This window comes from Hemitrygon akajei, chromosome 6, assembly GCF_048418815.1.
Source record: "Hemitrygon akajei chromosome 6, sHemAka1.3, whole genome shotgun sequence".
NCBI lineage: Eukaryota > Metazoa > Chordata > Chondrichthyes > Myliobatiformes > Dasyatidae > Hemitrygon > Hemitrygon akajei.
The window spans coordinates 142632650-142648647 of record NC_133129.1 but is presented as its reverse complement, the minus strand read 5'-3'; the positions used below and the strand labels follow the sequence as shown (position 1 = coordinate 142648647).

General features: G+C 40.3%; 1 protein-coding gene across 3 annotated transcripts in view; it reads right to left on the bottom strand.

Moving 5' to 3' along the window:
- pik3c2a (phosphatidylinositol-4-phosphate 3-kinase, catalytic subunit type 2 alpha) overlaps positions 1–15998 on the bottom strand; it is a 156252-nt gene that overhangs the window by 116599 nt on the left and 23655 nt on the right. For all 3 annotated transcript variants that reach the window (XM_073049394.1, XM_073049393.1, XM_073049392.1), the window contains exon 2: positions 1467–2682. In XM_073049394.1, the coding sequence (XP_072905495.1) occupies positions 1467–2603 (1137 nt within the window). In that variant the 5' untranslated portion in view covers positions 2604–2682. The remainder of the gene's footprint in view (positions 1–1466; positions 2683–15998) is intronic.

The following is a 15998-nucleotide window of genomic DNA, read 5'->3' as shown; positions in this document are numbered from 1 at the left end:
CACAACTGTTCATAGCATGGAAATTGCCTATACATATTCTAGCCTAAAACTCAGAGCAAATAACTGGAAGTCAAACATCTTGTACAGAATGTAAAACAATCCCAAGTCACTTTGGTAAGGTTTCTGGATCCTATTCAATTGCTTTATTTAGAAATGCCTGAATGCTGTGGCTGTTTCCGGGCAAGGTTTACTTCCATGCAGGGTAAAAGATAGCTTTGAAAAAAAAATTTGAAAGCAGAAACAAAACAGTTTTCCTCTCATTTCATGCCAATATTTTAACCTTCTAATGGGTTTATCTAATACTTCTACTGTGGGGGGGAGAAAAACATTGATATAAAAGAGTAAAATGTACATAAAACGCTGCAACTTCGGCAGATTTGAAATAACCACACCCTGCCAGGTTTAGGTGTTGTTGTTCCTTTCCATGCCTAGTGGCACAGCGGGTAGCAACCTTGCTGTTTCTTTAGCATTTCTGTGTTTTTTATATAACTGAGGCCGAGTTGCTAGCTTGACGCCCAACCCAGCACGGATGCAAAGTGTACAAGGAGCCGGCCGGATTCAAACCTGGGACCACTTGCCTCAAAGTCTGGTGCAGATGCCACTATGCCACTGGCCTGTTTAACCAGGTGTATGTAGAATAGATGTAAATAATTCAAGTCTCAAAATAGAAGAAATGCAATTTCTATCAGATGCTGAATATAGTATAGAACCCTTCCCTACTTTAGAACAATGGTCATACTTCATTAGTTATAGTTTCCAGAGACTCTGTAGTCATGAAGGATGTATTACAAATGAAAGTATCTTCCCCTACCAGCAGGATACAAATCCACTGATAATATGCACTGAATAAGGTGACAGCAGTCTGCACTGAACATGATTACCGAGAATACAGTTCACACATCCTAAAATGAGAGATGTTGCCTGAGCTGAATAGATTCACAAAACTGCAATGCACAAGAATGGACGGCGTAGAAAAATCAAAGCTCAATCCTGACACTACGTGGAATCTGTACATTCTCCCTGTGACACCTCTGAGTGCTTGGCTTTTCCTCAATATCCTAAAGATATGCTGGCTGATAGGATGGTTGGTTACAGTGCTGAGTGCAGGTGGGTGATGATGAATACAAGAGTAAACAGATTACAGGGAAATTAGTACAGAAATGAAATTAATGGATTGCATTCAGCGCTGTCACAGATTTGATGGGCTGAATTGCTTCACATGTTACAAGGAAAGTGGGAAATTAATATGAGAAAGCTTTTGAAAGAAAATTCTTTGCAAACCTTCCAGTCCGTGTTGAACTACATCTTGTAGCATTGAAAAATACTTCCAAACATGGGAGATGTGGTGGGGCTAGAGTAAGAGGTTATTAAAGGCACTGCTAAGCAAGTCAAACTATTCTCTGGATTATCAGTTTACAGAATAAAAAGGTAGAAGAATTGGGTAGTTCGTAGAAATAAAATTATACCTGTAATGTGTTGCTGTTTAGTTCTTGTACTCTGCGGGAAAATTTTGAACTTGTGGACCGCAGATTAAGGGACAAACTACGCGTAACTGAAGGTCCAGATGTTGATTTTCCAGTTGGCTGCCTAACCGATGCTTCTTCGATGTTGACAATGGGCTGGAAGCTTTCTGACGGAGTCTGCTTTTGCAACACTTGTTCCCAAGGATCCCCAGCTGCAGCCCCCATATCTACCTTTTCCTCAGTCTCTTCTGCATTTTCTAAGAGCACAATGTTGTCAATCTTTGCTTTGCTGAGTGGATCAAGATCCAGCCAATCAAATTTGCTGACATTATTTGAGTTTTCCCCATCTGGCAGCTTAGGCATCATTGTGCTGGTAGATTCCAAATCACTGTTCGATTTGCTGTTTTTCAGGTATTCTGATGTGCTAGCTATTTTATCATACAATTTTGCAAGCTCAGGTGTGACAGGTGAATAAACAGGTACACCACCTGCAGGGTGTATAGGTGTAGCAGGCTGGAGTGGGAAGGGCATGTATGCCTTTGTATGAAGGCTAAGATACAAAGGTTCTGAAGGACGGTATGAAGACTGTCCAGGACAAAAGCCATTCTGAAATAGATCAGGTGGCTTAGGGAATGTCACAGATGCTGCATGGTAACCAGTCGTTTGGATTACAGGCCTCTGTAACCCACCTGTCCATTGACTCCCAGAGAAAGGTGCCCGGTTGTAAAATTGGCTAGAGAATGACGGACTCATAAGGGGAGTATTTGGTAAAGTGTGCGGGCGAGTTATATTTTTAGGGCCAAAGTTTTTGTCCAACAGCAATGTTTCTAGTTCAGCCGAAGTTAGTTTCTTGATGTCCTGATCAGACAGGCTAGCAGCTTGTTTGTTTGAGTTTTCTGCCTCTGGAAAGTGAATAAGATCATACTCCTGCTTGGCATTTGGTGACTTAGAGCAAGCACTGCTGGCAGACTTCACTGCATGTTCTTCCTTTAGGCTCTGAAGTCTATCCTTCTGCAACTTTGCCAAGGCCTCGGCCTCCATTTGTAGGGCTTCTTCTTTGCCAACAGCTCGCTTCCCAGAATGGCCCACTGACGAAGAGGTAGACTGCTTGAACCCATTTCTGCTGGATATCTGGGCCATGGTGTCAACTACTATAGATTTCCATTCGAAGAACCCACAGTTCAGCTAGAAAATCCTCAGATAATCAGAGGTCAAAGTCCTAAGAGGAAATCAAAGCAAAAATTAGGAATGTGATCCACTTTTATCCATTATCATGGTTGAAATATCAAGGTTATCATTTAATAGCTTGCATGCAAATATATTTGACTTCATTCAGAGAATTTGTGCATTTTTTAAATTCTCTGGCCTCATTTTATTTCTTCAGTATAAACTGGATAAGAAACCCGTTTTCTGATATGTCTGTTAGGCCTGCAGCTGATGATATCAAAGTTAACAACATTGGCAGACTGCCTCATTTAATAGCCTTGTTAAAATTTAAAAAAGGCCAACCTCCCACTGCCCTTTACCAAAAAATTAGCCTCACTTTAAACAAATATCCAAGTTAATTATCATTTTCATTTTTTAAGAAAATGTGATTAATGTACACATCTACTGATAAAAATTTTAAGACAGACCAAAGTAATTTAAAAAACGTTTCCCAACAACATGTTTGCGTGCAAGCATGTGAAATGGGAAATTTTGTCCATAACTCATCATTACATTTTCCTCACATTTTGAGGACAAACACTGAAAGTCAGCAAGTAATTGAAACCAAACGAAACATTGTTTTATAAAGTGGTATCATCATTTTCCACCGCCAACTGATTTGGTAATTTGCCACTTTGAACAAATGGAGTGTGCTAGAATAAAGTCAGAACCATTCGTTCATGACTGACAGCGAGTCAGAGAGAGGGAAAATGTTGATGAGCAAATTATCTGCAACTGTGTTGTAGGTTTGGTGATGCTGATACTGCAGTAGTAAAACTAGTGGGCTGTGTTGTGTTTTGTTGTGAGCCTGCATATGCTGCTAACTGGTTCGTCCATGCATTGTGGAAGCATGGCTTCTGGCTTATCTTATCTCTTGCTCTGTCACTATGCCTCGTATACAAAGCTGTGTGTCACTGACCATTTTTGAGCAGTGTTTTAGTCAAATTGCATAGTGAGATAAAGGAAAATTGACTAAGCTTTCAATTTTAAGTAATTTAATCAGAGATTGAAGTTAGTGAGTGAGGTGTTTGACAAGAGTGAGCTCCCCAACTTCAGTGTAATACTGAGGGCAGGGGACCACTACTCCTCAAAAGCAGTGGCGAATGGAGGCCTTCCACAAGGCTTGGTCATCGGATATGACAGCAAGAGACTTACTTGTGCCATGAGATTAGCATGGGCAGAGCACAGATCACAGACTTGATAGCTGCTGTACACTATTTGAGCAAGATACTGCACTTTGCAGAATGTGCCAACACTTCCATTGAAAACTCGGCCAACTTTCTCCCAATTAACTGGTATACAATACATAGTCATATGAATGGGATTAATTTACATAAAGATGTAATTATACTCCTTTGAAATGCATACATTCACTGCCCCCATAGCATGTTTCTTTGAGACCTTTTTGAAGTGGTTGGGTCTCTGTCTTTAGTTGTTTACTCACAATTTAATCTTGTGCGACATCCTAATTTGACTCTGTAGTCTTCACATCTTTATGCCATTTGCTGCAATTGTATGGTTGACACAAACACTTTTATTTTGTAACAAATAAATTCTTAGACCACAGATGCAACTCCCAGCAATATTCCATTTGCATCACTAGTGAGCTGGTCTCTGTACTCAGTGATCTGTTATTTTGAGCATTTTCATCAAATCCTTCCAGAAGGTTATCAGTTTGCTCTGTTGATTCTCCACTTTCCTTCATACCAGACTATATTAAACTTAAGAATATTGCTAATGAATCCTTAAGTGGAACAAGGTAGTGCCTGATACTTCAATAGAATACAAGCTACATAAATGATTCAACTTCCTATTTGAAGCTTGAAAATTTTCATTGTTTCTGGAATGAACAACTGGAAACAAACTCCACTTGAAACCACTGAATCTGATCAGGCACTCACAGAAATACTATTTGAAATACAACACAGGAACAGGCTCTTCCAGACCAACAAGCTTGCACTGCCCAATTACATCCATGTGACCAATTAACCTGGAACCCAAACATCTTTGGAATGTGGGAGGAAACTCTTGCAGTCATGGGGAGAATGTATAAACTCCTTATAGACAATGGTGGGAATTGAAAGGGTCACAGGCGCTATAAACCCGCTTAGCTACCACAACATCCCAATGCATTGGAAAATGGCAATATTGGATGGCTCCTTTCTTAAACACCACTCCTACAAGTATGAATTGAGATCATACGATGTTTATCTCCATTCTTTTGAGCAGATGGTGCAAGTGGTGGAATCATCACCAAATTTGTTCAATGTGACCCATTTAAAGAACCTGGTTACATCCAATTTTGTATAAAATTCTCCAGCTATTGAGAACTAATGCCCATCAAGTGTCAAGTTATGGACCACCTCAGAGTTGCCAAACTATTGTCTCATCAGCCTGAATGCTACCAATTTGCTTTTTTTCTTTTTTCCTTACTCCATTCATCACCAACTTGTCCAATACTACTTCCACTTATACTTCCTGTCAGATGGTTGGCAGGTAGCAAGAGTGGGCTCTCTTACTTCTGCCCCTCAACACAAGAGCGCCTCCAGGCTGTGTCCTAAGCCCCCCGCCCTTTACTCTCTAAAATACCCATGACTGTGTTGCCATCCACAGCTCCAACCTGTTAATTAAATTTGCTGATGATACTACACTGATTGGTCTAATCTCAAATAGTAATGATAATTATTTATTATAATGCCTGCACTGTTTTTGTGCACTTCACGCAGTCCTGTGTAGGTCTGTAGCCTAGTGTAGCGCTGTGTGTGTGTGTGTGTGTGTGTGTGTGTGTGTGTGTGTGTGTGTGTGTGTGTGTGTGTGTGTGTGTGTGTGTGTGTGTGTGTGTGTGTGTGTGTGTGTGTGTGTGTGTGTGTGTGTGTGTGTGTGTGTGTGTGTGTGGTTTTTTTTTACATAGTTCAGTCTAGTTTTTGTACTGTGTCATGTAACACCATGGTCCTGAAAAATGTTGTCTCATTTTTACTATGTACTGTACTACCAGTTATGGTCGAAATGACAATAAAAGTGACTTGACTTGAGGCTGCCTACAGAGAAGTCATCACCCTGTCACAGTAGTGTCAAGAAAACCATCTCTCCCTCAACGTCACAAAAACAAAAGAGCTGGTGGTGGACTACATGAGGAATGGAGACAGATTAACCCCTATTGGCATCAATGGATCTGGGGTTGAGAGGGTGAACAGCTTTAAGTTCCTCAGCATACACATCACCAAGGATCTCACATGGTCTCTACACACCAGCTGAGGTGCACAGCAGCATCTCTTTCACCTCAGGTGGTTGAAGATGTTTGGTACAAGTCCCAAAACCCTAAGGACTTTCTACAGGGGCACAATTAAGAGCATCCTGACTGGCTGCATCACTGCCTGGTATGGGAACTGTACTTCCCTCAATCGCAGGACTCTGCAGGGAATGGTGCTGACAGTCCAGAGCATCTGTAGATGTGAACTTACCACTACTCAGGACACTTACAGAGACAAAAAGGGCCTGAAGGATCATTGGGGACCTGAGTCACTCCAACCACAAACTGTTCCAGGTGCTACCATCTGGGAAACGGTATCGCAGCATTAAAGCCAAGACCAGCAGGCTCCCGGACAACTTCTTCCACCAGGCCAGACTGATTAATTCACGCTGATACAATTGTCGCTATATTGACTGTCCTGTTGTACATACTATTTATTACAATTACTACAAATTGTACAATCAGATGGAGATGTAACAAAGATTTTGACTCCTCATGTATGTGAAGGATGTAAGAGATAAAGTCAATTCAATTCATAAATATAGCACTAGATTACAGTATAAAGGCATGGCACAGATTCTTGTTGTGTCTTGTATGTTGCAATGCCAGTGTACTAAATTTTGAAGATACATCCACACTTCAACATCAAAATGTGATTTCAGTGTGCACATGGACAGCAAAAACCTCCATCCAATTGATTAATAGCTTCCTTAGACGACACATGGCTAATATCAATACCAATAGCTTTAAAACACCATGGAATGTATTTGCCCAAAGATCTCCAAAAGTTGCTGGCTCTTGTGACTTACTCTGGACTTGGTGTAGTTGCCTCCATATTGGAGCAATTTACTAAAACGCTAAACTTCATTTTTACTTATTGCAACACACCCTTTGTTTTAAGTTAAATTCAAAATCTCTTCCAAATTAACAACTTTGACCAATTTGATTCCATTAGGGCACACAAAACCCGAGTTGCAGAATTCACCAAGGTCGCAGTAAGTCCTATGATGTGAAAAGACAGTTGCCAACTGCTTCCTTTGGTTGATGATTTCTTGTGCCAAACTTATAACTGTCTGCTATTTCAAATAGCTGCGATTGAGATCCTCCACTTTTATCACTTCTCTGAAAAGGCAAGATTGCTGGCTTTCCATAGGGCTACAAGATTAGCAAGAAAGTAGCATCTATCATGAAGGACTCTCACCATCCAGGACATGCCTTCTCAATACCATAATCAATGAGGTGGTACAGGAGGCTGAAGACACACACTCAATATTTTAGGAACAGCTTCTACCTCCCCCCCCCCCACATAGGGTTTCTGAATTATTTTACTTTGCACTCTGTTTGCACTTTTTACTGTAATTTATAGTAATTTTTATGTCTTGCACTGTACGGATGCCACAAATCAGCAAATCATAGTATCAGTGATAACAAACTTGATTGAGGCCGAAGCCAAGGACCAGGAACCATCTTAGCTAGGAAAATAGCCTTGTATTTCTTTATAGCAGTATATTGTGCCTGTGTTCTTCCCACAAATCTTCATTTTCCAAATATGTCCATTGAGAGAATGTTTACCAAATCACTGTGCCATTCTATCTGCATTCTTTGCATGCTTTAGCAAGTTCTGCTTGTTGTCAAGTTGAGAATATTGAGGGCTAGCTCTGCAGCAATTGTTTACAGTTCCCCTCATAACCAACTATTGAATATTGTGAAGTTCAGCTGATACACCACTTGATCTCATGAGAACTGCTTTAAATAATTCTATGAGACATGAAGCTCTTCAGAACATGTGCGAACTCTTATTGCAAATTAACAATTAATGTATGCTTATTTCACACATACAACTTTCCGTGTTCCCTCTAATTTGTAAAGACCAGTATGCATAAATATCTTGTGCTGTGCAATTTTTTGCCCAATGACAACATGAGTGCACTGAATAATTCATTCAATAAAAAAGTATAAATAAGCCAGTTCTATGATCTGCTGACAAATTATCAGAAGCTCTACATTGTCAACACCATCTACATCAGAAACCGGAAAAGCAAGTGTGATTGTGTACGATTGTGAAATATACTTAACATGCTAACATTGTAGAGGGTGATAACCTTTTGTGAGCAGTTTAAATTCCGATGTGTGCTTGTAGAAAAAGATGTGTGCATGTAGAAAAAGATGTGTGCATGTAGAAAAAGATGGTGTGCATGCACACACCTAAGAGGGACATCTCTCGCTCCCATGAAGGTCAAGTTCTCTTTACAGCTGGACATCCTCCTTGTGCTATATCAGCCCTACCACCATAATCATTGCTATAGATTCAGAACAAAACACGCAGCTCATAAATAGACACAGGTCAGCTGTTGTGGGACATGAAGTTAAAGCCCCTCACTATGTGTAAGCTTTGCAATGGAAAATCTATCACTACCATCTACATTAAGCTAGAGGGCTGAACCTGGCTCAGCGAGGGTGCTGACTGAAAACAGCAAAGACGACCCAAAACTTGAATTATCAGCTTGGTCAACCTAACAGGGGCATAAACAACATGCTTAGAGCAGGGTTAAGTAATCCCACAGCTAATGGATCAGATTCTATGGCTTGCTCCCCAAAACTATGGTTTCCTATTAGCTTGGAGGATGTTGTAGGACAAGACTGAAGAGCTTGCTATAATTTTCATCCAGAAGCTCTGAGTGAATGGTCCACTGTGGTTTGCAAACCTGTTCTCCACCCTATGTGCTATTTGCTCCTTGTTATAACTGAGTGCACAACACTGCACAGACCAAAGGTTCTGTCAACATTGTACTGAAGTTTTTTTAAGATCTGTGTCACAAGACAAGCTGTGCATCTTAGAAAGGCATTTCTTAGAAAGGAAATGAGGAATTTCTTCAGCCAGAGAGTAGAGAATCTGTGGAATTCTTTGCCACAGGCAGCTGTGGAGGCCAAGTCTCCATGTACATTTATGGCAGGAAGCTGATAGATTTTTTGATTGGTCAGAGGATGCAGAGATATGGGGAGACAGCAGGAGATTGGAGCTGAGAGAAAAATTGGACCAGCCATGATGAAATGGCAGAGCAGACTTAATGAGCCAAATGGCCTAATTCTGCTCTTATATCATATGGTCTTATGGACAAAGAATCACTAACAATATTTCCTTGAATAAGAGAGGTTTCCCACAAGCAGAGATGTAATAAAATAGTTTATACAAATGGGAGGAAAAACAAACATCAAGAGAACTTGCCAGGGTAAATACTTCAGTCTGTTTTCTTTGGTCTACAAGTTGTGAGCATAAAATACTCATGACAAGGGTTGGTTAGTCAGTCATTCAGGATTTGATTCTCTCAGCAGGTTGTAAAACTTCAGCTCATTACACCAGATGCTCAAATCACAACAGACATTCAAGGTGAGTAATTACCCATTTTGGACAAAGAGGGCAGAAAAATAAAGGTACATCAGCCATAAATGTGAGCATATGCTCAGGTCCTTAGGCTACTCCCACGTCCATTCCATGTGTTCTCATAGAAAGATATCAAAATGCCATTTCTTATAGAAAATGTTACAACTTCTGTTTTTAAAAAGAGATACAATATCACCAAAGTGGAAAATGAAGGACATTAAACTTAGTTATACACATGGTCTGTTCACATACACACTTGATTGACAGCCCATGCTGTTGTCAACCAAGTTTCCTTGCTTTAGTTACAAATTTGAGTATTCCTCTGTCCTGTGTCATTTGGATTGTCCATCTGAAAATGAATACAAGTCTGTCAACACTACACTAACAAAATCAATATTAATATTCTTTTAAATTTTTAAAGTTAGATATGGCCCTTGTGGCTAAAGGGATCAGGGGGTATGGAGAGAAAGCAGGTACAGGGTTCTGAGTTGGATGATCAGCCATGATCATACTGAATGGCGGTGCAGGCTCGAAGGGCCAAATGGCCTACTCCTGCACCTATTTTCTATCTTTCTATGTTTCAAGCCTAGGTTATTCTCAACTTACTGAAGCAAATTTAACTATATTAGTGAAGCGGCTGATATGACTTTCACCATTTTCCTTTGCCCAATAGGGTAATTCTAGTGGGGGGGGGGGGGGAAGGAGGTGGGAAGGGAGAAGAAAGAACAGGGTAGAAAAACAGTTTGAACAAGTTACACTCAACTTTTCTCCATCTGCAAACCTTGAATACACCCTGTCTTACACTCCAATCAATTCAATATTTTTTGAGAAAAATGCTAAAAATGGCTGATCACATGTTTGCAACTCTTCTCTGGTCTTCCTGTGCACATGGCCAAATTTTAAGGTTCTGTTAAAGTCAAGCACCAAATTTGCACATTTCTATTATTATTTTGCTGATTTGTGCTCTTCATGATAGGCCTAGTCCACAAGACCAACTTCATACTCTCTTGACCCCACTCTGCTGAAAGTAACCATCTAAATTCCCATCTTACCATCACTGTTGCCCATTATGAAGCTGGTGCAATTAATGCTTCTCTCTACTCAGTTACCCCTCATTGTTAACTGTTAGTGCAGTTGTCAAACACCACTTCTCAAACCATTCATCCTTTTGCTCCACACCCATTGTTCCTACAGCTGTTTCCACTCTTAATACCAAAAATCCGCCTTTTCTCTGACTAGCACTTCAAAGAATCAAATTTCCTTTATTATCATAGTATGTACATAGAATACAACTTTGAGATTCGTCTCCCACAGGTGGCCGCAAAACAATGGAACAACTTGGAACCTAGTCAAGAAAACATCAAACATTGAACATGTGAAAGAACGAGCAAATTGTGCAAATGGCAAAAAGTAGACAACACGTGCAATATCAAACCAGGAGTCCAGTAGTATTCAGCTCAGTTCAGTTCAGCATTGCACCACCAACAAGCCTCAAGGCAAAGCATTCTTTGCTGAAGTGCACCAGACCAAATCATTCACCCCGATCCAACTGCTCAGAAGAGCAAAAAGAGTAACGATAGTCATAATCCAGGATCACATGCAACATGAACTTAAAAATCCCCCAAAACAAAACCACAACCTCTCCAATCAATCCTTGCAATGTGCATCACAAGACTCCTGCACTTCGACAGCAGCTAGCAAGGGACAGGAAGACCAGTCACACGCGGGGAAATGGTGCAAAACAGCTGCCCATCCTCCGCTCTTGTACCCATCAACTTCAACCTTGCTCAGCACCTCAATCGGAAAGAAGCAATGGAGTTGATCTTGTCTCCAGGTCCACAGGCCACAGACTTCTCTCCAAATCCTCTAGGAGAGGGCAAAAGTCCCTTGCTTGTTTGGCCTAAAAAACACACCACCAAAAAGCAAATGAGGTTCCAGTCACATGCAGCTTAGAAGTAGAATCATATTTGAAATAAACATTTTCATGAACTGTCTGCAGGATGTTGCCATTGGTCATGTTGTTCAATTGGTGCCATTTTGAATCGTCGACTTATCAAAGCCACTGCCAATGCTCATCCAGCTGGCCGGTTCCAGTCGTTCACACAAGTTCACACCATGGTCCTGAAAAACGTTGTCTCATTTTTACTATGTACTGTACCAGCAGTTATGGTCGAAATGACAATAAAAGTGACTTGACAAGTGTAGTCAAAAGAATTACACACAAATGCTCCACCATAATGGAGCTATCAAACTGCTTACAAATATTAGATCTGCAACACTCCCCCCACCCAAAAAAGATGTGAAAAACAAGCATTTGCCTTGGCTGCTTGGTAAAAGGATTACAGTTTTTAAAAATATATATTTTTTCAAATTGAAACCAGATCAGAAAGCTAATGTCTTTTCCACATTTTGGCCTGGATATTATGTGGGTCCAGGCAAAAACCAAATTTTCAGTTAATGATGGTTACTAGAACCTGCCCAACAAGTCTTCTCCCTAAAATGTATTTAACAAGCTCTGGCTTATTTTTATATTTGCTCTGCATAAACTAGATTTGCATTTAATAGACTCTAGCAACCAAATGCTTTTTATTCCCACCAATGGCATTGCTTCCATTCTCCTTGCAAAATAATTTCCAAAGAGAATCTAACAGTTGATGTGTATGTTTTTAAACAAGATTAAACAGCATCAGGGATTTTTTAGTACTACAGAAGCTGTGGTTACAAAAAAAAGAAATACTTTAGAAAGGGATTAAAGAACATTGAAATTTGTGAAAAATAAATGGGCAGGTGCCCAAACAACAAATTAACTTAAAATGTTAGTGTGCTTCCTGCGTAATATCAATCAAGAAAACAGTATTTCCTCCAATTGCAACATTTAAACACAAAGTTCCCATCCTGAACAGAGAGAAAAAAACAGCTACATTAGTTTCAAAGAAATGAAATAAATCCTTAATGATACATTATTTTCCTTCCAAGTAAAAGAGGTTTCATTAAGAACAAAGTAACCCACTGCAAGTCAAAAAAAACACAAGTGAGGAACTTGGGTCAGGCAGCATCTATGGAGATGAAAGAATAGTCAATATCTCAGGGCGTGACCCTTCATCAGGTTGGGAAAGGAAGAGGGAAGGCAGAACAATGTGGTGGGTGAAGGAGTACAAGCTGCCAGGAGAGAGGTGAAACCACGTTAGGGGAAACATAGGTGGGTGGGTGGGGAGGTGAGAAGCTGGGAGGTGATTGGTGGGAGAGGTGAAGGGCTGAAGGAGGCATCTGATAGGAGAGGACAGTGAAGAGGGGAGGGCACTAAACAGAGGTGATGGTCAGGTGGGAGGAGAAGGGATGAAAGGGGAGCCAGGCAAGGGAACAGAAGGGGAGGGATAAGGGGGAGAAATTACCAGAAGTTTGAGAAATCGATGTTCGTGCCCTCAGGTTGAAGGCTACTTAAACGAATTATGAGGTGCTGATCCTCTAACCCGAGATTGCCCCCATCGTGTCTGTAGAGGAGATCATGGACCCAGCATGTTGAATTGGGAATGAGAGGTAGAATTAAAATGGGTGGCTACTGGGACATCCCACCTCAAAAAGATGCTCGAAACTATTCCCCAATTTACTTTAAGTAAAAATGTCATTGCCTCGTACATTTGATATTTGTCACACAAGATGGATTAAACCTCAGCTCAGTTTACAGATTAAAAGCTCTTTACTGACTGCATTCATTGGTATGTAATTATGGATGTAATGCAGGAACTCTCTGAATAAATGGATAGAAAGACAAACATAAGCATGTACACTGAACTTTTCCATCTCCACCCTTTAAAAAAAGAACAGCTGAATAAAAATAATTACATCTGGAAAATGAGAATCTGCACATGCAGATAACAGACAGATGAAGTGCAATTCTGGACTAGATAAATTGGGAAGTTGTATGAAGCAAGCACTCTATACATACTTCCTAAAATAAATCCAACATTTTAAATTTTACTAAATGGCAATTAGAAAGTACAATTTGCTAATTAATATTTCAGCAAAGCCATCTATTGTTGCAGATTTGTTGGGTTTAACTCTGTTGCAATATTTCCACCTTCATTAAGATTGCACATGCACAATCAATTGCATTACCATTGCAAATTGATGTGAACCCCATCAATGGTAGTTCACGATGCAATATAATGGAGTAGAACAGACAGAAGCCATCTTTTTAATTCCAAGGAGTCATCCATGGCTTGACACAAAGCCTATGGAATTGATTGTGGACTTTAGGAAGCAGTAGTTGGGACAGCACAGAATAGCCCCTACTGAGGGGTCACTGGGCATCAGCATCTCAGGAGGACCTACTCTGGGCCCAATGTGGCATACAAATTGCTGAAATTCATTAAGAGTTTGAGGAGATTTGGTACATCAAAGATATAGATGTAAAATGGAAAGCATTCTGACTGATTGCGCAGTCTGGTGTGAAGGTTCCCTTCCCACCAAGAACATCTTCATGAGGCAGTGCCCCAAGATGGTGGCCTCCATCACCAGACAACCAAATCACACAGGACGTGCCTCTTGTTACTAACTTCAGGGAAGTGGTACACGAACCTGAAGACCCACATTCAACAATTTAGCAACGGCTTCTTCCCCTCCGCCATCAGATTTTTGAATCGTCCATCTTACACTTTTTTGTAATTTTGTCTATGCGCTGTGATGCTGCTACAAATTTCACATCATCTGAGTGATAATAAATCTGATTCTGTAGTTAACTCTTAGTGCTTATTCTCCTGTGCTACAATGCTTTTAAACATGCACCATGAATTACCTCCATAATTAATTCACATTCTCAGATTTCTGCCCAGAGGATGCAAGTTATTTTGTTCTTTAGAAGTGCTCAAAATTTAGATTGCTAGGTTGATAATGTATACTTTGTTCAAAGCCAATACCCAATGGTTTAAAAATAAACTTTGAAATGTCACAAACAAGTGTGCTTCAGCTTTAAAACCATTCAAATAAAAACTTAAAACACTGAGAACTATTCGCTGACAGCTAGGAAAACTTAAGTTCTTGTAGAACATGCGTTTGTGAAAACCATCAGAGATTTGTATTTACTTCGCATGGTCAAGGATTAAACAGGCAATTGTTTTGTTTTTATCTCAAGTTTGCAAACCCTCAGTTCCTGAGGATGTGCCCTGCTTAGAACAGTTCCTGTTAATCCAAAAGCACAGCAAAAACTGAAAAGCATTACAGTTGCTTATGTATTTGTGCTTCATTTTGTGTCAGAGGTGTACAAATGTCAAGAAAATATAATCCTCATTTAAAATAAGGTACAAAGATGTACCTTTCATCGCTTACTTTAAGAGATGTGGTGGGGAGGGGGGAGAATGGGCAAGATTAAAAAAAGCAGATGAAGCAAAAGTTAAGGTCCTCAGGGGTATGTTACACAATGGAATGGCAAAGCAGACATAAAATGGCTGAATAGTCCGATTCTGTGCCTATATCTTATGGGCAAATATTTAAAAGCTTTAGGTTCAACTAAATAAATATTCCAAAACTGATTTCATGTAGAATTAAATCAAGTCAAACCTAGAGTAAATTCTAAAGCATACCAAGTAAACAGTTTGCTATTGATCAAATCAGGTTTCATGAAACACATGCTCAAAATGTGGTCCAGATAAAGCAAGAACCAAACATGCATTTCATTAATCAAAACAGAAACAGAAAAAAAAGAGATGCTGAAAGACCAATTTTTAAAAACTCAATATTCCACAGATGTCAGGGAACGTTAACATTTCTGGTCAATGACCTACCATTTTAGTAATGTCCAACATCATACAGAACTAGCAGAACTTTAGTGAATTAACCTGCTGATTTAAACAATACCATATCCTGTCCTGCTGACAAGGGCGGATACAAATATTGAATTGACTATTACTTGCATCATTCATATACATAAGTAAAATCTTCACATTACATCTCCATCTAAGTATGCAATTTATAATAAATAGTATGCACAACAGGACAATATAACAGAAATACAATTGTGTCAGCATGAACTAATCAGTCTGATGGCCTGATGCAAGCGGCTGTCCTGGAGCCTGTTGGTCCTGGCTTTTATGCTGCGGTACCATTTCCCAGATGGTAGCAGCTAGAACAGTTTGTGGTTGGGCTGACTCAGCTCCCCAATGATTCTTTGGACCTTTTTTATACACCTGTCCTTGTAAATGTCCTGAATCATGGGAAGTTCACAACTACAGATTTGCTGGGCCGTCCACACCACTCTCTGCAGAGTCCTGTGATTAAGGGAGGTACGGTTCTCAAACCAGGTAGTGATGTAGCCAGTCAGGATGCTCTCAAATTGTGGCCCTGTAGAAAGTTCTTAGGATCTGGGGGCCTATACCAAACTTCAACCATCTGAGGTGAAAAAGGCGCTGTTGTGCTTTTTTCACCACACAGCTGGTTACAGACCATGTGAGATCCTCGGTGATGTGTATACTGAGGAAGTTAAAGCTGCTCACCCTCTCAACCCCAGATCCATTGATGTCAACAGGGGTTGGTCTGTCTGTAGTCCAGAACCAGCTCCTTTGTTTTTGCAACAGTGAGGGAGAAGTTGTTTTCTTGACACCACTGTACTAGGGTGACGATGACTTCTCTGTACGCTGCCTCATTATCAGTGGTGTCACCAGCAAATTTAATTAGCAGATTGGAGCTGTGGGTGGTGACACAG